The 17,560-nt window shown below is 33.8% G+C and overlaps 1 protein-coding gene across 8 annotated transcripts in view; it reads right to left on the minus strand.

Annotated features, from left to right (window-relative positions):
• LOC6043836 (neurogenic protein mastermind) overlaps positions 1–17,560 on the minus strand; it is a 253,670-nt gene that overhangs the window by 12,837 nt on the left and 223,273 nt on the right. For all 8 annotated transcript variants that reach the window (XM_038253534.1, XM_038253533.1, XM_038253535.1 and 5 more), the window contains one exon: positions 6,197–6,545. In XM_038253534.1, the coding sequence (XP_038109462.1) occupies positions 6,197–6,545 (349 nt within the window). The remainder of the gene's footprint in view (positions 1–6,196; positions 6,546–17,560) is intronic.

A 17,560-nucleotide genomic window follows, 5' to 3' on the forward strand; every position in this document is an offset into this window, starting at 1 on the left:
AGGTCGTATCAACAAAGTCCAAATAAGCAAAATATAGAGAATTTTCTCAGCTTTTCAAAAATATTTTTTCAAAACTGGGCAAACATGTGCACTAATTTAAAAATGAAAACTGCGACTATTTTCAAAAAGTCACTTAAATATGGCTATAACTTGAAAACGGTGCACTTTATCAAAATTTCAGTAAAGTACTTTTTGATTGCAAATTTGATTTTACATCGAAAAATGAAGTTGAAAATTTTACGACCAAAATTTCGATTTTTGAAAAATCAGTATTGATTAAAAATTCATAACTCGGTCAGTGATTTTGCACAACCTGAAATTTCTGAAAAGTTGGCATTTTATGCCTTCTAAAACATATCAAAAAATAAAAAAATTAAAAATAGTGTTTTTTTGTAAATCAAGTTTTAGTGATAAAAAGTTAAATAAAAAAATCACCATTTTTTTACCGTGTATTATTTTTTTCCAGTGTAGTCCGTATCCATACCTACAACTTTGCCGAAGACACCAAATCGATCAAAAAATTCCTTCAAAAGATACAGATTTTTGAATTTTCATACATCATTTTTGTATGGACAGCTGCCGAATTTGTATGGAAAATTATATGGACAAACTAATGATGCAAAATGGCTTCTTTGGGCATACCGAAGGCACCAAAAAAGTTTCAGTCGGATTAAAAAATACAAAAAAAATCGAATGACCGAAATCCTAGAGAACTGCTCTTTGGACAATTGAGTCTGGATTGAATATTAAAAACATTAACATTTAAGTGGTTCTCGGCGATTTCGTAACTTTTGTTTGGATATTTTGATTTGAGGATTTCTGGGGGGATTTGCTGATCGATTTGAAGTAATTTTTTTTTTCAAAGATAAAAAAAGTGAAAAATAACTTTACTTTTGGTCATTAAAAGTCAAATTCCCAAGAAACGATATTATTTAACCTCTAAAAAATTTGGTTTGTTTTTGGGGACTAAAATGAACACCTTTTGAGCCATAGTGCGTGATGGTGCAAATCTGGTTTTTGAGAAAGTTTTTTTTTAAATCCTGTTTTTTTTTTGGAAAATATAAAAAAACGCGCAAAATATATTAAAAATAATTTTCTAACCCTTTGAAGCCCAAAATGTTGAGAAAATGATTCTAACGACCATACGAAAATTATGGAGATAATAATTGAATAATGCCATCAGAAGTGCGGTGCTTCGGTGGACGTGCAGTCCTGTTTTTTCGTGATAATTTTTGTCTCTTTTGTGTCGCTCTTTGTGTGCATGGGGTGATTGGTTTTATGTGAGTAGGTTTTATGTGATTAGGTTTTATTTTTTATGTTATTTTTTTTCTCTCCATTTCCTCAGTTTGATTTGCGATGCCTTTCCGTCGGGTCGTGTTTTTTTTTCGCGTTCGTCGTCGGTGTGTTTTTCGTTTTTTTTTTCGCGTGCGTGTATGTGTGTAAAAGTGCGGCTGGTTCTGGTTGTCATCGATGACAATTGAGCCAGTCTTATTTGCGATGCCTTTCGGTCGGGTGGCAGGGTTTTTTCGCGTTCGTCGTCGGTGTGCAATAAAAACAAAACCTTATCATACCATTTCAGCTCGATAAACATCGTAACTCGTCGTTCGCTTCGTTAATCAGTACCCCACTAAACATGAATCATGTAAAACTCGTAAAAACATCTCAATTAAAAAGTCAGACTGTTAAATTCTTCATCATTTAATTACAAATAATTTTGGTTCTATCTTTCCACAGCCGGCTGTCTAAGATAAATCCATTTCAATTAAAAGTTAACAGCCGATAAACGGGAAATGACTCATCCGCAGCATCCGATTGCTTGCCTTGAGATTAAAACATAATACCTTTCAACAAACACTATGATTTTGGGTCGCATCATCATCTTCTATGGTGAATCCTGACCAAACACCCTATCCTACTAACAAATTTTCAGGTTCCTGGCGCTTGTGGGGTGTAAGCACAGAGTAAATCAGCTGCCCTAGTAGCAACCTGCGCTAACTAACATTCCCGTCCCTTAAAATCGAGATCTACAAACTGACATGGCGGGCGCCGTTGGTGGCCAATGACTGTTACCTATTCGCAACTGATCTAGCTTTAGCAATCATGGTGTTTTATCTTTTCAGCGCATTCATACATGCTGTTGATAAGGGAAACACCACTAGATCGTCGAAGCATATAATCAGTAGTGCTGAAAGGATATTACGGTTCTGTTCAGCAACGGAGGGGCAACCATGGGTGATCTCTCATGCTCATGCTCATGCTCATGCTAACGACCATACGAAAATTATGGACTAGTTCTGGAATTTTTCATTTTTTTCATCAAGCCTGAAAGGATTGAAGAAAAATCGAATTTGCATTCGAAAAGATTTTCCATATATATATATTTATTTTTTTTTTTTTGATAAAATATATCGTTTTCAAGTTAGTTACTTTTAGGTATTTTCTAATTTTCAATTTCTTTTCATTTTTTTGCATTTCAAAACACTTATTGAAGAAAAAGCGCCCTACAAAAAATATGTTTGAATAAATAAAAACTTCAAAGAAAAAAACGTTTAAAAAATACTATAAGGCCGTTGCAAATATTTTTCAAAGTTTATGTCCCCTCCCCCTTCAAAATTGGTCCAAAAATCAGGGGCAAAAAAATATTTTTTCAAAAAAATATCAAAATTTCAATGGAAATAGAAGTCTAATCAACTGAGAACAATCGAAAATGCCTTTTTCTGCTTTGATACTCATATTTTACATGTTTGGATTTGTTTGAAAATATTTTGAAGTTTCATAAAAATACAATGTACAGCACCGCAAAAAAAATTCTCGCAAAAAAAAAATTTCGTCAGTACTTAGAAATTTTGGAAATCAATGATTGCAAAACAACTGGACAGGTGTATGCTGAATTTTAAAACACTTTTTTATGCAAATGTTGACACCGTGGCTTGTAATTTCAATTTTTACCTTTTTTATTTTTTTTCTTTTATTTGGCTAATTGGCAATAAAAGGCAATGATTACTCAAAATCGATTTTTGTGATGTAAAGTAAATCATAAACTACAACTTTGTCGAAGACACGGAATCGATCAGAAAAGCCATACTCAAGATGCAGATTTTGGAATATTTTCGTTAAACTTTTGTATAAACTTGTATGGAAAAGCAATCGGCATGGACAAAGTTTTTAACAAAAGCAAGATAGAACCATACTTTTTTTTAGGGAAGTTTTAAAGTAATTGCTCCATATTAATGGAATTGTGTTGATTTTCATTAATATTAATTATAGTTGCTCAAACAAAGTCGGAACTTTCAAATTATGCCCAACAAAATAAAAGGAAAAAAACATATATGGGTCATTCCATCTGAAGCAGAACAGCATTTGAAAATTACCCTCTCCGATCCTGCTCAAAGTTGGCAGAGCTGTTGATACTATCAAAACATGCAAGAATCCCGAAGTTCATCCAAATCGGACCACCCCCTCCATTGTTGTACCCTCCCAAAAAATCGACTTTTTGCCGATTTTTGAGCAAAACCCCTATGGGACCATCCATAAACCACGTGGACACTTTTTTGGGAATCTGTCACCCTCCCCCCCTCTCGTGGACAATTGTCCATACAAAAAAAAACTTTTTTGTATGGATCGTGGACAATCGCCATACCCCCCCCCCCAAAGTGTCCACGTGGTTTATGGATGGTCCCTATCTTCAAATGGCGATAACTCAGGAACCACAAATCTTAGAAGGTCGGTCTTAGACTCAATTTTGAAGGAAATTGGACGTAGAATCCATTTCCGTGATCAAATTGTTGATTATTATTTCTACCTGTATTGCGCAATTGAAAACTTTAAACGGCCATATCTCAAAACACCCCAACTTATTTTTTTAATTTGACCTCACCATCGTGTTCCCCGGCCAATTTTACATAAGAATCACTTATCGACAGAAATGAATATGTTTCGTTCCAGAGATATCGAATTTTAAAGTTTAGTGTTTTCGAGAGAAGCTGATGTAGGCTTCATTCGCCGCATCTGCTAGAAGCACACAGGCGGGCTGATCAATAACTGCTACCTGGTAATTTATTAAAATAATATTTCATCATAAATAATCTTAATCTAATTGGCTAATGGGCAAAAATTAACTGTATAACACTGTAGGAAACTGGAGTTTAATCGCGAATGTTTATCTGCTCAAAAAAATAATTAAGTGAATTTCTGTGCTAACCCACAGGACAGAGCAATAACGACAAACAGCAATGGGCAGAATTGGATTCCAACGAAGCGAGCAGGAAAATGCAATTAATCTTGTTAGTAACACTGAACAATTGAGTGAAAAATATGAATTAAAATAAATAAAATTTGTTGATACATTGTACTCTAGTGAAGGACGACCACAAGGAGTAGAAAAAGGATTTTTGGAAAGTATAAAATTGAAAAATGTAAGAAAATCACAAAGTTTGATCTGCTGCAAAGCGGCTAATTCCCCAAATTTAGTTGCGATGATTTTGACACCGTCCGAACAACAGCTTTTTTCCTTCTTTCATTCTTGGATTCTTGGAACACAACACGGCTGCTGTCCTCACGTATAAAGATTTTTTTAAATTAAATGTGCCTTGACCAAAATCATCTTTTAATCAAATGAAGCTGGCTCACAATATAAAAATTGATTTAATATGATCAATCATTTAAACCATAAATCAGATTTGCCAAATTATGGTAAAGTGTCAATAATAAACTATAATAATAACAATAATAAAGCAGGTTTTTGCTGGATGGCACTATTTTGCTACCGCCTATGATAAAGGCCCTAGTCATGGCCTCGGAGGTACTCTAAAACGGTTAGCAACACGTAAAAAAACGGTGCATTCAAAATAACCTAATAAATATTCCTTTCACAAAAATAGATTGAGGGGAAACAGGGGAACAGCAACTAATTCCAGCGTTCATCTAATGTTGCTATATCAGCGCTTTGCATTCAATTAGCTGATTAAAAGCGTTTTCAACTGAAGTCGAGTGATAAAAAGCTTAATAAGAAGTGAACAAGCAAATTTCTATCAAAAGTTTTGCCAAATTTGTTGTTTGAATAGTAAAAATGAGCAAATTAGACAAAACTAGGAGCGAGGACTGAACCTGCCAAACATACGAGAATTTCCCCTATTAGCCATTTGAATAAATATTTGCGTAAAATTATAAAAATATAAATTAAATTAATCATCTCCCAGAACAACAGGTAACAGTTATTGATCAGCCCGCCTGTGTGCTTCTAGCAGATGCGGCGAATGAAGCCTACATCAGCTTCTCTCGAAAACACTAAACTTTAAAATTCGATATCTCTGGAACGAAACATATTCATTTCTGTCGATAAGTGATTTTTATGTAAAATTGGCCGGGGAACACGATGGTGAGGTCAAATTAAAAAAATAAGTTGGGGTGTTTTGAGATATGGCCGTTTAAAGTTTTCAATTGCGCAATACAGGTAGAAATAATAAATTAATCAACAATTTGATCACGGAAATGGATTCTACGTCCAATTTCCTTCAAAATTGAGTCTAAGACTGACCTTCTAAGATTTGTGGTTCCTGATTTATCGCCATTTGAAGATAGTGGTTTTGCTCAAAAATACAAAAATGGAGAGGGTGGTCCGATTTGGATGAAATTCGGGATTCTTGCATGTTTTGATAGTATCAACAGCTCTGCCAACTTTGAGCAGGATCGGAGGGTAATTTTCAAATTTGCACTTTTTTGTGCACAGTTGAGATGGAATGACCCATATAAAAAAATTTAATGATGAAATCATATATTTAAAAAAAATCATAATAAAATATTGTTATTTATTAAGAATAAATTGTATGTTATTTTTGCATTTTAAATGAAACGTACAACTTTTGGGATTTTTTTAATGTGTTATTGATATTTTGAAAAAATGTAACAGTGAAGTAGCTTCATAATGTCTAAAGCATTTTATGAAAACAATAGTTTTTTTTTTTTAATTTATGGATTTGTATGATGTTAAGTTGGAAATATCAAAATTGAAGAAATTTCTTTTATGACAACCCTAGACTAAACATTTTAAATTATCGATTAGCTTCCCCAACCTGCTTCCCATTTTCCCCGGCCTTCAAAAATTCGAAAAGAAAATCCACCCCCAAAAAAAACTTTGTTTTTGTTTACAACTCTCTCGCCCATCATTCTCCGCTCTCTCTCTCTCCCTCTCTCTTACCTTGTGAGTTGGCAGGTGCTTGTTGATTTGGTTGCTGCTGCTGAGGATTGCTTGGATTGTTTGGGCCGCCAGCGCCACCACCTCCGTTCGGATTGTTGTTGCCATTGTTGTTGGCACCACCCTGGTTCGGATTGGGTCCACCCTGGTTGGGCTGCTGCTGCTGCTGCGAGTTGGAACCTCCGTTCGGGGCTTGCTGCGATTGGGGACCACCGGGCTGGGCTTGCTGAGATTGCTGGTTGGCTTGCTGTTGTTGGGCTTGCTGCTGGCTGAAGAAGACACCCTGCTGGGCGGCCACCGAAACGCCGGTCTTGAGGTCACCGCTCAGGTGTAAATGCTGACCGGCGGAAACCTGGAGGGGGAAGGAGGAGGAGAATTTTCATGTTTTAAAAATTGATCAATTCGTATAGAAAGGGACAATAAACGCTTGCATTTTTGCAGTTTAAATACTTTCCCATACTGCAATGTTACAATTCAGAACAAAGAGAGCAATCACAAAAAAGTCGTAAATTGCAATTTGATATTTTTGCATTTTTTTGTTGTTGTTTTTGGTACGATAAACCCATGATGGAAAATTGGGAAAATTGCTTCCCACAATCTGTTTACCTGATTCGAACCAAACGCCTACTTTAATGCTTCGAGTGTGATCGAGTGTGTGTTGGTGTTTGCCCACCACCATGTGTGAGTGCACTCTCGATGAGAGCGATAAAAAGGATAACAAAAAAAAAAAATACAAAACGGTTTTTGTCGTGTTTACAGCAGTGAATCTGATATTACTTAGTTTAGAGTTAGATTTGATAACATTAATTGAAAATTGCCTTCCTGAAAATTTGATTTCCATTACTGCAGCCGAAACTAACAAAGTGTACCAATGTTGATTGTAATGCACACATAAGCCGATTGGCAGACCCAATTCAATTACACTCAATGTTTTGTAAACTCCAGCCGCCCAATAAAACTAATTGAACCCGGCTGATCTTTGACCCGGCAGCTTTATCCCAAACAGCAGCAGGCAGCCAGGCAAATTATTCATAACCATGTATTCTGAACGTTTTTGAGCGTTGCAACCTGCAACTGAATGCAATTTTCATTATATTTGGTTCAAACAATCACACACACACACACAAACTCTCACGTGTGTAGAGCCCAAAAAGCCAGACACTTGTTTATTATGCTCAAATAAGTACGCAAACAATATCGACCCTTCCACCCTGCCTCCTTCTCCTGGATAACCCGTCATTTTTGTGTGCCAACCAATCGGGAAAACTGACACATTTTGCATGCACTTCCGGCTGGATGCACTTCTGCTGCTCCGTTCAGTCACAAACATACATGTACAACCCTTGGAGCTGGGAATGGCCTCTGGTGTTGAGCTGCAATTGTTGGATTTATGAAACGGGGTAGGGAGTTGTCATTCTGACAAAAGTCTCTTTTTTTCACTGGTTAGTTTGTATTCATTTCCCATTGTAAAGATTTCCCAAAACAAACTGTAGCAGTTGAAAATATGAAAGTTGGAACCATCAATGACATTGAATGACAATTTCAATGACATTTCAAAAAAATCAAAACATCCGCCAACTCACACAGCAGTTGCCCCTATGGTTTAGAAATTTGGCGTCTTAGGGACTTTAATGTAAAATTGACGCTCAATTTGATGGCGTACTCAGAATTCCGAGAAAAAAAACATTGAAATTAAAAAAAAAATACAAAAAATGTGTCATTTTTTTGATACTTACACAGCAACAAATCTTGTATATTTGGAAGGTGTAATTTTAGAAGGTTGAATATTACCTCTTTTATGATGTTAAGACTGAAAAAGTGACATTACACCAGAATAGTGGTAAAACCACACCATGATTTTTTACTGCACAACAAAACATTTTTTTTGCACATTTAATTTTGTTCAGGCTGATCAAAACATTTTTAATTTGGTTTTTCCTGATTTCAAAATATCTCCCGATTTTAAAAGTTAATTTTAGATTTTTCTCTACTTTAGATGTAATTTTAGACAAGTTTCTTCCTAAGGAGCAATTTTCTACGAAGTTGGTCTTTTTTATATTTTAATTTTTGTATTTTTAAATCCGTCTGAAACATTTTTGGTGCCCATAGAAGCCATTTTGCATCATTAGTGTGTCCATATAATTTTCCATACAAATTTGACAGCTGACCATACAAAAATGATTTTTGAAAATTAAAAAATCTATTTCGTTTGAAGGATTTTTTTTGATCGATTTGGTGTCTTCGGCAAAGTTGTAGGTATAGATAAGGACTACACAAAAAAATGATACACGTTAAAAATTTGTTTGGTGATTTTAAATTTCACTTTTTGTCAGTAAAACTAGATTTGCAAAAAAAAACATTGTTTTTTTATTTTTTGATGTGTTTGAGGGGACATAAAATGCCAACTTTTCAGAAATTTCCAGAACGGTCAAAAAATCTTTGACTGCTTTGATTTTTGAATCAATACTGATTTTTTCAAAAAAAAATCGAAAAATTTGTTGATGCAAAATCAAACTTGCAAAAAGTACTTTAGTGAAATTTTGATAAAGTGCACCGTTTTTAAGGTATAGCCATTTGTATGTAACTTTTTGGAAAATCGTATCAATTATTCATTTTTTTAATTAACGCCGATGTTTGCCAACAATTGAAAAAGAATATGTTTAAAAAGCTGAGATAATCCTCTATATTTTGCTTTTCTGAAATTTGTTGATACGACCCTTAGATGCTGAGATATTACAATACAGAAATAAAAAAAAACAGGAAAATTGGTGTTTTCTAAGTCTCACCCAAACAACCCATAATTTTCTAATCTTAATATCTCAGCAACTAATGGTTCGATATTCAATGTTAAAATATGAAACATTCGTGGAATTTTCCGATCTTTTCGAAAATCTTGAAGTTTTGAATTTTCAAATAATTGTTATTTTGAATTCCTTAATTCCAGAATTCTAAAATTTCCTAATTTTCTAGTTTGAAATTGAGATTTTTAAACTCTTTACATTTGAAAATGTTAAAAAAAATCAATTTTGAATTTTTTTTAAGGTTTTTTAAATTTGTATTTATTAAATTATTTTTTTTATTATTTCAATTTTAAAATTTTCGAAAATTAATTTTTCTTTTTAAAATTTTTTAACTTAAAATGTTTTTACCTTTGAAACTTCATTTATTGATTTTTTTTATTCCATAATTTCAAAACTTTGCACATTGTATATGCTGAATTCGATAACATTTTGTTTAATTATTATTTTTTTTTAATTCTTAAATTTTATTTTTTTGTTGATATTTAGAATTTTAGAATTTTAGGATTGATTTTATTTTTTTCTGGAGAAAATAATAATATTTAAATATTTCCAGAGTTTTTTTTTTTTTGAAAAGGACCAATAAACTATTGTCTTTCAAATGTTTTTAGGGCCTAATCAAATATAAAAAAAACTCTAGATTTGTGTTTTTTTGATTAATGTGTTTAGGAAATGTAGAAATTCTAGATTTCTAAATCTGGAATTTATATTTTGGAATTCTTTTTTTTTCAATTTAGAGTTTTAAGAATCTTGAATATTTAAATTTCTAAACTTAAAATTTTTAAGAATTTTTAAATGCTTTTTTAAAAATTCAAATATGCATTTTTTTTATTTCTTATTTTTTTTTAATTTTTAAACATCTGAATCTAAAAATGAAAGAATTGAGAAATGCGTAAGAAATAAGATGTATCTTCAATTGAAAAGAGCGGGATAGAGACACTTAGTTTAATTTTTCAACAAAAAGATGTTGGAATTTAAATAAATCTCAGTTTTGTAGGAAAATTGCTTAGTTTTTACGAGATTGCCAACCTGAATCATTTGTTTTTATTATGAAATTTAATGTACTTGTCAAAACTGCTATAACCCAGAAGGGTACTTTTTATTTAGAACAAAATTACCATCATAAAATTTTGTGCTTTATTTTGTACAGAGTAACAAAAACCTAATTTTCGAAGCAAACTAGCGATAACCCGCGGAGAAAAAATTTGTGTGGTTAGTTTTAGTGTTGGTCTCAGAGACAACCAATTTATGAATTTCTTTTAGAACGAATTCTTTTTTTTTAATTGGATATAAATTAACCCTTCTGAAACGCAAATCGACGTCGTCGTGCTATCTTTTCGCACCCGCCATTTCGACGTTCCGAGAAAAACGCGTTTTAATGTTTGACCTTGAATAAACAAAAACGAAAGCACGCAATGTAAACAATAAAAAAAACACGTTTTGTTTGACTGACCATTATGTGCATTGTCCCAAAGTTTGGTTGAAATTGGTTGCAGGAGTCCCGAGTTATAATTACAAATGTTTACGGTAGTCTAACTTGTACGTGCGTCAAACGCGTTCTGACCTGAAATCCCTTTGGCCAGTTGTCGCACTTACATCAATTTTCAGGGAGTGACAAGATAGCACGACAAGACTGAAACTACTTTCATATGTAAAATGACAAAAATGCACGGAGTTTGTTCGGATTTCGTTGAATATCTCAGGATTGAAATCGAATTTTGAGCATCTGTGAAGGTCAAAAGGTGAGGTATTGTGAGCTGCACAAAATGACGTTCTTAACTGAATTTGGCCCAAAATGTACGTACGGCAAGTTAGCACGACGGCAACGAAATGTGTTTGCAAAACTGAATAATTGATGTACTCTCCAGACTCGATAATTCGAAAATATCGCAAAAATTTCAGTGCGGTTAGCTAATCCGATAACGAGGGTTTTTTTTTAACTGTCCCCTTTGGGGTCACCAATCTCAAATATGACCCAAAGTGCTCTACAGTGAACTGAGTAAACGTTTTCTAAGATGGCCAAGATGGAGGTGAATAATTCGAAATTTTCATTTTGACACTCAACTTTCACTAATTTGGGGAAACTGATCTCATTGCCAATGATAATTAAAAAACACCGTGAATTGTAATTAAAGATTACTTAGAATTTTTAAATCCAAGATGGCGGCCAAAATGTCGTTGATGAAATATTCAAAAAATGCATACCTCAATTTAATACGCAACAATCCATTTGACTAAAATGGGGTCGCAGAACTCGAATTTGAGATTAAAAGTAAGAAAATGAGAAATATAAACAAAAAATTTATGTTCGTGATTCGATTATCCGAAGTCCAACGTTTTGTTTCAAAATATAAAAAAAGCTCTATATTGATTAGTAAAAAACATATTTTAGGGAATATAAAATAAGACTTAACCCTGAATCAACAAAAGAACGAACAATTTTGTAAAAATCGTATCGAAATCAAGTAGAAACGTATTTCATTTTTCTTTCTCTTTTCCCTAAAAAAATACAACAAGTAGATACTGAAGAATCCCGATGATGGCAAGTGACGGCGATGGCCATGTCCGTGGCACCCAGGGTCGAAAAAAAAGGAAGGCATAATGGCAAATGACCTAAATTAAAACGGTGTACACGCTGCTGCTGCTTCTTCATTCTTCCTCCGCTGCCTGCAGGGGCAAAAAAGTCCTTCTCCCCAGTTTACACCGAACGCTGTGTGTGCGCTCTCATTTTGTCTGTGTGTCTAGTGTGGCCGTGAGGGAATTTTGATGAAGGTTGTCTTTGTGTAGTTGGAGCTCTGGCCAGTGCAAAAGTGAGTTGAAGTTTGGGGAATGTTTAATAAAATGCAATTTAAGCAGATTTTATAAAATTTACTTCGAAAATAGCTAACTCTGTGTCGATTTAAAATTGAGAAAGTTCAATAACATTACTTTCCATAAAGATCTCTCAGATACCATTGAATTTACAATTTCTTTGTGTTAGAAATTGTTAATTGTTTGGATATTCAGTATCTCATCTCTATACGACAGCACGCATGTTAATAAGTCATATAAATAATGGGTCAGAGGAAGCTGAAGATGTCTTGTTTTGAAAAAAATAGAAAAAGGGTTTATCTACTTCCTTGACAGAATCACAGCAAGCCCACTCTCAAACGACGATACAACGATCCGATCCGATATTAGACGACAGTGTGCCTACTACGACGACACCACGCGAGTTCCTCTCTTTGAACTTTATACTTTCGTTCCGTTTTTCTGTCGTTTGACCAGCGATTTGCGCGCGTTTCCGCCGTTGGCCGGTCGTCGTAGCGCGGCGCACGAGTCTCGTGTGCGCCGGTATCCGAAAAGTACCAGGCAACCAGACCAGGCCGAAGGTGGCAAGCAATCGAGTGCGCCCGTTCTCACTTCGGCTCATGCTCACACTCACCCCGTCATAGCAGGCGAGTGGTGGTGTGTGGAATGTGTGACAAAGCGAAGAGAGGCGGAATCGCGCGGATTTGTCACCACCACACCAAGAGTAAGCAGTTGATGACGATGACGATGGTGTTTGAGATTTTATCTTTGATTCGCGAGGGGTTTGGCGATCGTGGAATAGGGGAAGGTGGGGCAAGACGACCATATGGGGCAAGAGGAACAATCGCTCGTACGGCCGTAATTTTTACAACATTGATTATTTCCAGTATGAGGAATTGTTGCTAGCATTGCAATCAACTGATTCTACTAACACATAACTACCAAACCGACGTAAACGCCACGGGACATAAGATTTAATGAAGTTTTTTTCAAAACCTTTGTTTTCTTATAATATTTGGAAAGTACAAAATAAGGCTTAGGGTTCGTTTTAAGGCTCATTTTATCAAACTGCTATTTTTCCTAGATCAGTAGTGTCCCTACTAATGATTTCCACCTATTATAAAGTATGATTTAACTTTTGGTTATTTTTGTTGAGAGCTTTTAAAAAATCTTGTTCAGGTGGGGCAAGTGTACCATATGGATTTTTAGTATGGAAAAAAATACGAATCGCTGCAACAACATATTTTATTGAGAAATAAATACATAACAGTATTTAAAAACTGATAAACAATTGTAAAAAAAATTGTCCATGCAAAATACAGTGGTATTATGAAAATTTCCTTTTTTTCGTCAAAGCAATATTTTTTTTCGTGAAAACGATCTAATTTTAAGCAAAATATTATTATTTGATCTAAAAATGAAAGGAACGTTTCAAATACATTCTAATCTGATGTATCCAAGTGATAACAGTTCAATTGTTAGCAAATTAACATGTTGTTTCATGCATTGTTCCTCTTGCCCCAACGGGTTGTTCGTCTTGCCCCACTAGTTGAGTAGAACGTACGGAAAATCAATTTTTTTAAAATCAATTTTTTCATTAAAAAACAGGATTTTTTAAAAACTCATTCTATCAAAGTCTTAGTCAAGACCTGGAATAAGATGATTATTAAAGAATCCGACAAATTTTTAACGTTTTTGATGGGTTTTAACGAGCATTTCCTTAGCTTGTTACACTTGCCCCACTTTCCCCTACGTAGCAAATCAAAAATAGAAGCTTTTGATTGTTTTCAAATACATCAGTAACAGAACAATTGTTCAATCGAAATAGTCTCAAAATTGGCCAGCAAATTGAATTATTGAGGAAGAGCAAATACATACACTGAATAAAAATAATAGTACTAAATTCCTAAATTCTAGGAATTTTGGCTCCTTTCCTTATTAAGTAATCCAAAAAACCCGATTACTAAATAAGGAAAAGAGGCGAAATTCCTAGAATAAAGGAATTTGGTACTATTTTTTTATTTCAGTATAAGTTTAAGTTTGACAACGAATCCGGACAAAATAATCTGCTTATTATTAAAATAATGAACGAAGGCCTAGAAAATAAATCTCTCAAAAAAAGTTCCATATTTAACTCTTTAACCTTTAACCCTTTAAAGTCGTAAAAAATCAATTTTTCAATCAATTTTTGTTCTTTAAAAAGCATAGAAGCATGGATAGAAGAGCTTTTAAAATTTAAGAAAATTTGTGGGTTAGAAGGTTGACTTGTTTTATAAAACTCTGCAAATATTTTGTGAAATTGTTTTTTTTTCTGGGGCGATTTTGAATTTGGTTTTGTAAAAATAAGTTTCTGTAAATTTTGTATTGTCTATGCCTCTACACATTTTGCGTATTGACTATGCATGCCTCTAAACATTTAATTAAACAATTTGAATGATAATGGTTTCATTATATAGTATAACATTTGAAAAGCAAGCAAAAAATTGAAAAAGTTGCTGTAAAAACTAGAGATAACGAAAAAGGCAAAAGCTGGGGGCTGAATGCGTAACGTGGTTTTCGAATGCTCCTCACTAATTCAACTGCACTACAGCTGTAAACATTAACAAAGTAGAAGGCTATGTTCAAGCTCAAGCGTAACATATTTTTTGCTGCTGAAGTGACTTGTTTTGAAACATTTTGAAATTGTTGATGTTAGAATTATCGCTTGAAAATTAAGTGCCTCGTGCGTTTTTTGTGCGTGGGCTAAACGATTAGCTGCCAAAAGAGGCCTTTTTAGTTTTCTACGTAACCAAATATTGCGTCAGAGGTGGGTGGAATTTAGTGAACCATAAGAGCAACCAAAAGGATGTCCCGAGATTATGAATCTGTGAAGCGCAGAGGTAATATCGGAGTAAGATTGTTCAATGTTAGCTACGAATTATGCCAATCTCGAATTCAATTCATTCTAAGATTAATTGACTTAGACTTTGATTACAATACTTGCTACTTCTTGGGAGCATTTTGCGAACAGTAAATTGGTTCCACTTTGAAAGTTCTAAATTGAGGCCGCTTTGCGAACCACTATACAGCACCCAGGGCAAAAGGTATAATAAAAAAACATAAACATACTAAAAATTAAGCGAAAAAAAAAGAGAAGTAAAGTTTTTCGTAGCACTAAGTTGCCTAAAATGACCTTCTGAACAAGGTAAAAAAATCGAAAAAAATGAGCATTAAAAGTTAATTTTTCATCGTAATTTAAGGCTGGTACAATTAAAAAAGTATAATTACCGGGCAAGAAAAATATTTTTTCTAAAAACTGCAAAATTTCAATGCAAATTTTAATACAATCAGCTGAAATGAATTCAAATTGCATTCCCCTGCGTCTGGAATCATTTTTAGCATGTTTTGATTTATTTATAAATCTTGAATTTTGGAAAATTTTCGGTTTACAGTCCCGCAAAAGGTTTTTGCCTTCCTCACCTTACTGAGGAAAGGCTATAAAATCACTCGAAAAATGAACTTATTAATTAGACCTCGTAGACCCACCTTCACGTATATATATCGACTCAGAATCATGTTCTGAGAAAATGTCTGTGTGGATGTGTGTAGGTGGGTGGACAAAAAAAAAATGTCACTCGATTATCTCCGGACTGGATGAACGGATTTTGACCGTATTGATCTCATTCGATCCGTCTTGGGGTCCCATAGGTCTCTATTTAAAATCAGCAAGTTTAGTTAAGTACTTCAAAAATTATGCCAAAAAAACGATTTTGGAGAATGTTCGGAAGATTGTAAAAAGGGTGTTTTTTGCAAGAGGTTTTTTTCATGCTATACATTTTCAGAAAGGTATTTAAAAGGCCTTTCCAATGAGCCCAAAATATTGAAGATCTGACAACCCTGTCAAAAGTTATTAGCACTTAAGTGTTATTTATACACTTCTTGGAGGCCGGATCTCAGATATTTCAATACAAATCCCGGGTCCGGGTTCATCATACGACCTGTCGTTAGTTAGATAATCGAAATACCTTTCAAATGAGCTTAAAACATCGAGAATCTGACAACCCTATCAAAAGTTATTAGCACTTAAATGTTATTTATACACTTTTTGGAGGCCGGATCTCATATATTTCGATGAAAATGATGTCCGGGTCCCTTATGCAACCCGTTGTTAGTTAGATAATTAAAATACCTTTCAAATGAGTTTAAAACAAAAAAGATCTGACAACCCTATCAAAAGTTATCGGCACTAAAGTGTTATTTATATACTTTTTGGAGGCCGGATCTCATATATTTCAATAAAAATGATTTCCGGCTCCATCATGCGACCCATCATTAGTTAGATAAACAAAAGACCTTTCAAATGAGCCTAAAACATCGAAGATCTGACAACCCTATGACAAACTCTGTAGGTTTTTTATCAGACCTTGCCGATGAGCCAGAAATATTGAAGGTCTGCGAACCCTATCAAAAGAAATTAGAAATAAAGTTGATTTGTTAAACATGTTAAGGGTAATGTTGCTATTTTTACTGAATGTATTGACTTTATGAATGTGAGGAAGCCATCAACCACCTCTAGATGGATTAAGTAACGTTTTTTTTGTAAATTTTTGTTTTCGTCAAATCTTACATTTTTTAAAGCTAACTACACTCAAACCCCGATGGTTTGACACCAACTGTTGTCGAACGAACGGGGTCATGTTTTAGTTTGACAACCCTTTTACACGGAGTTCACACACACTACCAAACGTTTGTTTTGATAATGTGCGTAAGCGCCGTGTAAAAAGTGACAGTTCGTCACTTTTTAGTTTGACTTTGACCAACCAGCGGGGTCAAACTAGAAAAGTGTCAAACGAAAAAGTGACCAACCACCGAGGGTTGAGTGTATTATAAAACAACTAGTGTAACATGCATTTTAAAACACTTTTTCCATTCAAATGTTGAGACTCTGGCTTGTTATTTTTATATTTTTTACAACTTATATCGTTGTAACATTTAATAAAAAAATGAAAAACTTAAAAAAAAACAAGTTTTTATTCCCTTGACTAAAATGTATTGTTTCATTATTAAACTTATGAAATTAATTATAATTTTATGAAAGGATATTTAAAAATTTCAATTTCCTTCAAACAAGGATGCTTTACAAACTTTTAAATAAATTGCTTTTATTTCGATAAATATCAGATATGTTTTATATTTAAGCTTCTACATTCCAGACTCAATTATCCAAAGTCCTGAAAAAAAAAATGAAAAATTGAATTATTGAGAAAGTGCCTAAGGTTATCTTGCATGCAATCACTAAAGGACTAAAATGAATTTGATGTATAAAATTAGAAAATTTAAAATAAAAGCTTTTTTTCTTGAGATAATCGAGTCTGGACTATACTTCAGTCATTTTTCTAAAATTTGGTGGAAAATAAAGACAAAAATAATAATACAGTCAACACTTGATTATACAAAGTTTGATAATCCGAAGGACTTCACAGTAACTTCGGATAATCAAATCACGACAAAAAATAATGATTGAGTTACTTGTTTTTTTTTCGCATCCCACAAACTGTCGCTGTAGTGCTATCTTTTTTTGCACGTCGATTTGGGCCAAATTGAGGCAAGAAAGCCATTTTATGCAACAGTAAAACAAACGTGCTTTTTTTTAAACATTTTAGGTAGATAGAGATCTTCGACAAAAGCGGATATCAAATTATTCTTGAACATCACCTTAGCTACCGCCACCGAGTGAGCTCCAGATTCTATCGTTTTCAAATTTCACATTCACATTCTGTCCACTTCTGCCCGCCTGGTA

Source organism: Culex quinquefasciatus, chromosome 2 (genome assembly GCF_015732765.1).
Source record: "Culex quinquefasciatus strain JHB chromosome 2, VPISU_Cqui_1.0_pri_paternal, whole genome shotgun sequence".
Classification (NCBI taxonomy): Eukaryota; Metazoa; Arthropoda; class Insecta; order Diptera; family Culicidae; genus Culex; species Culex quinquefasciatus.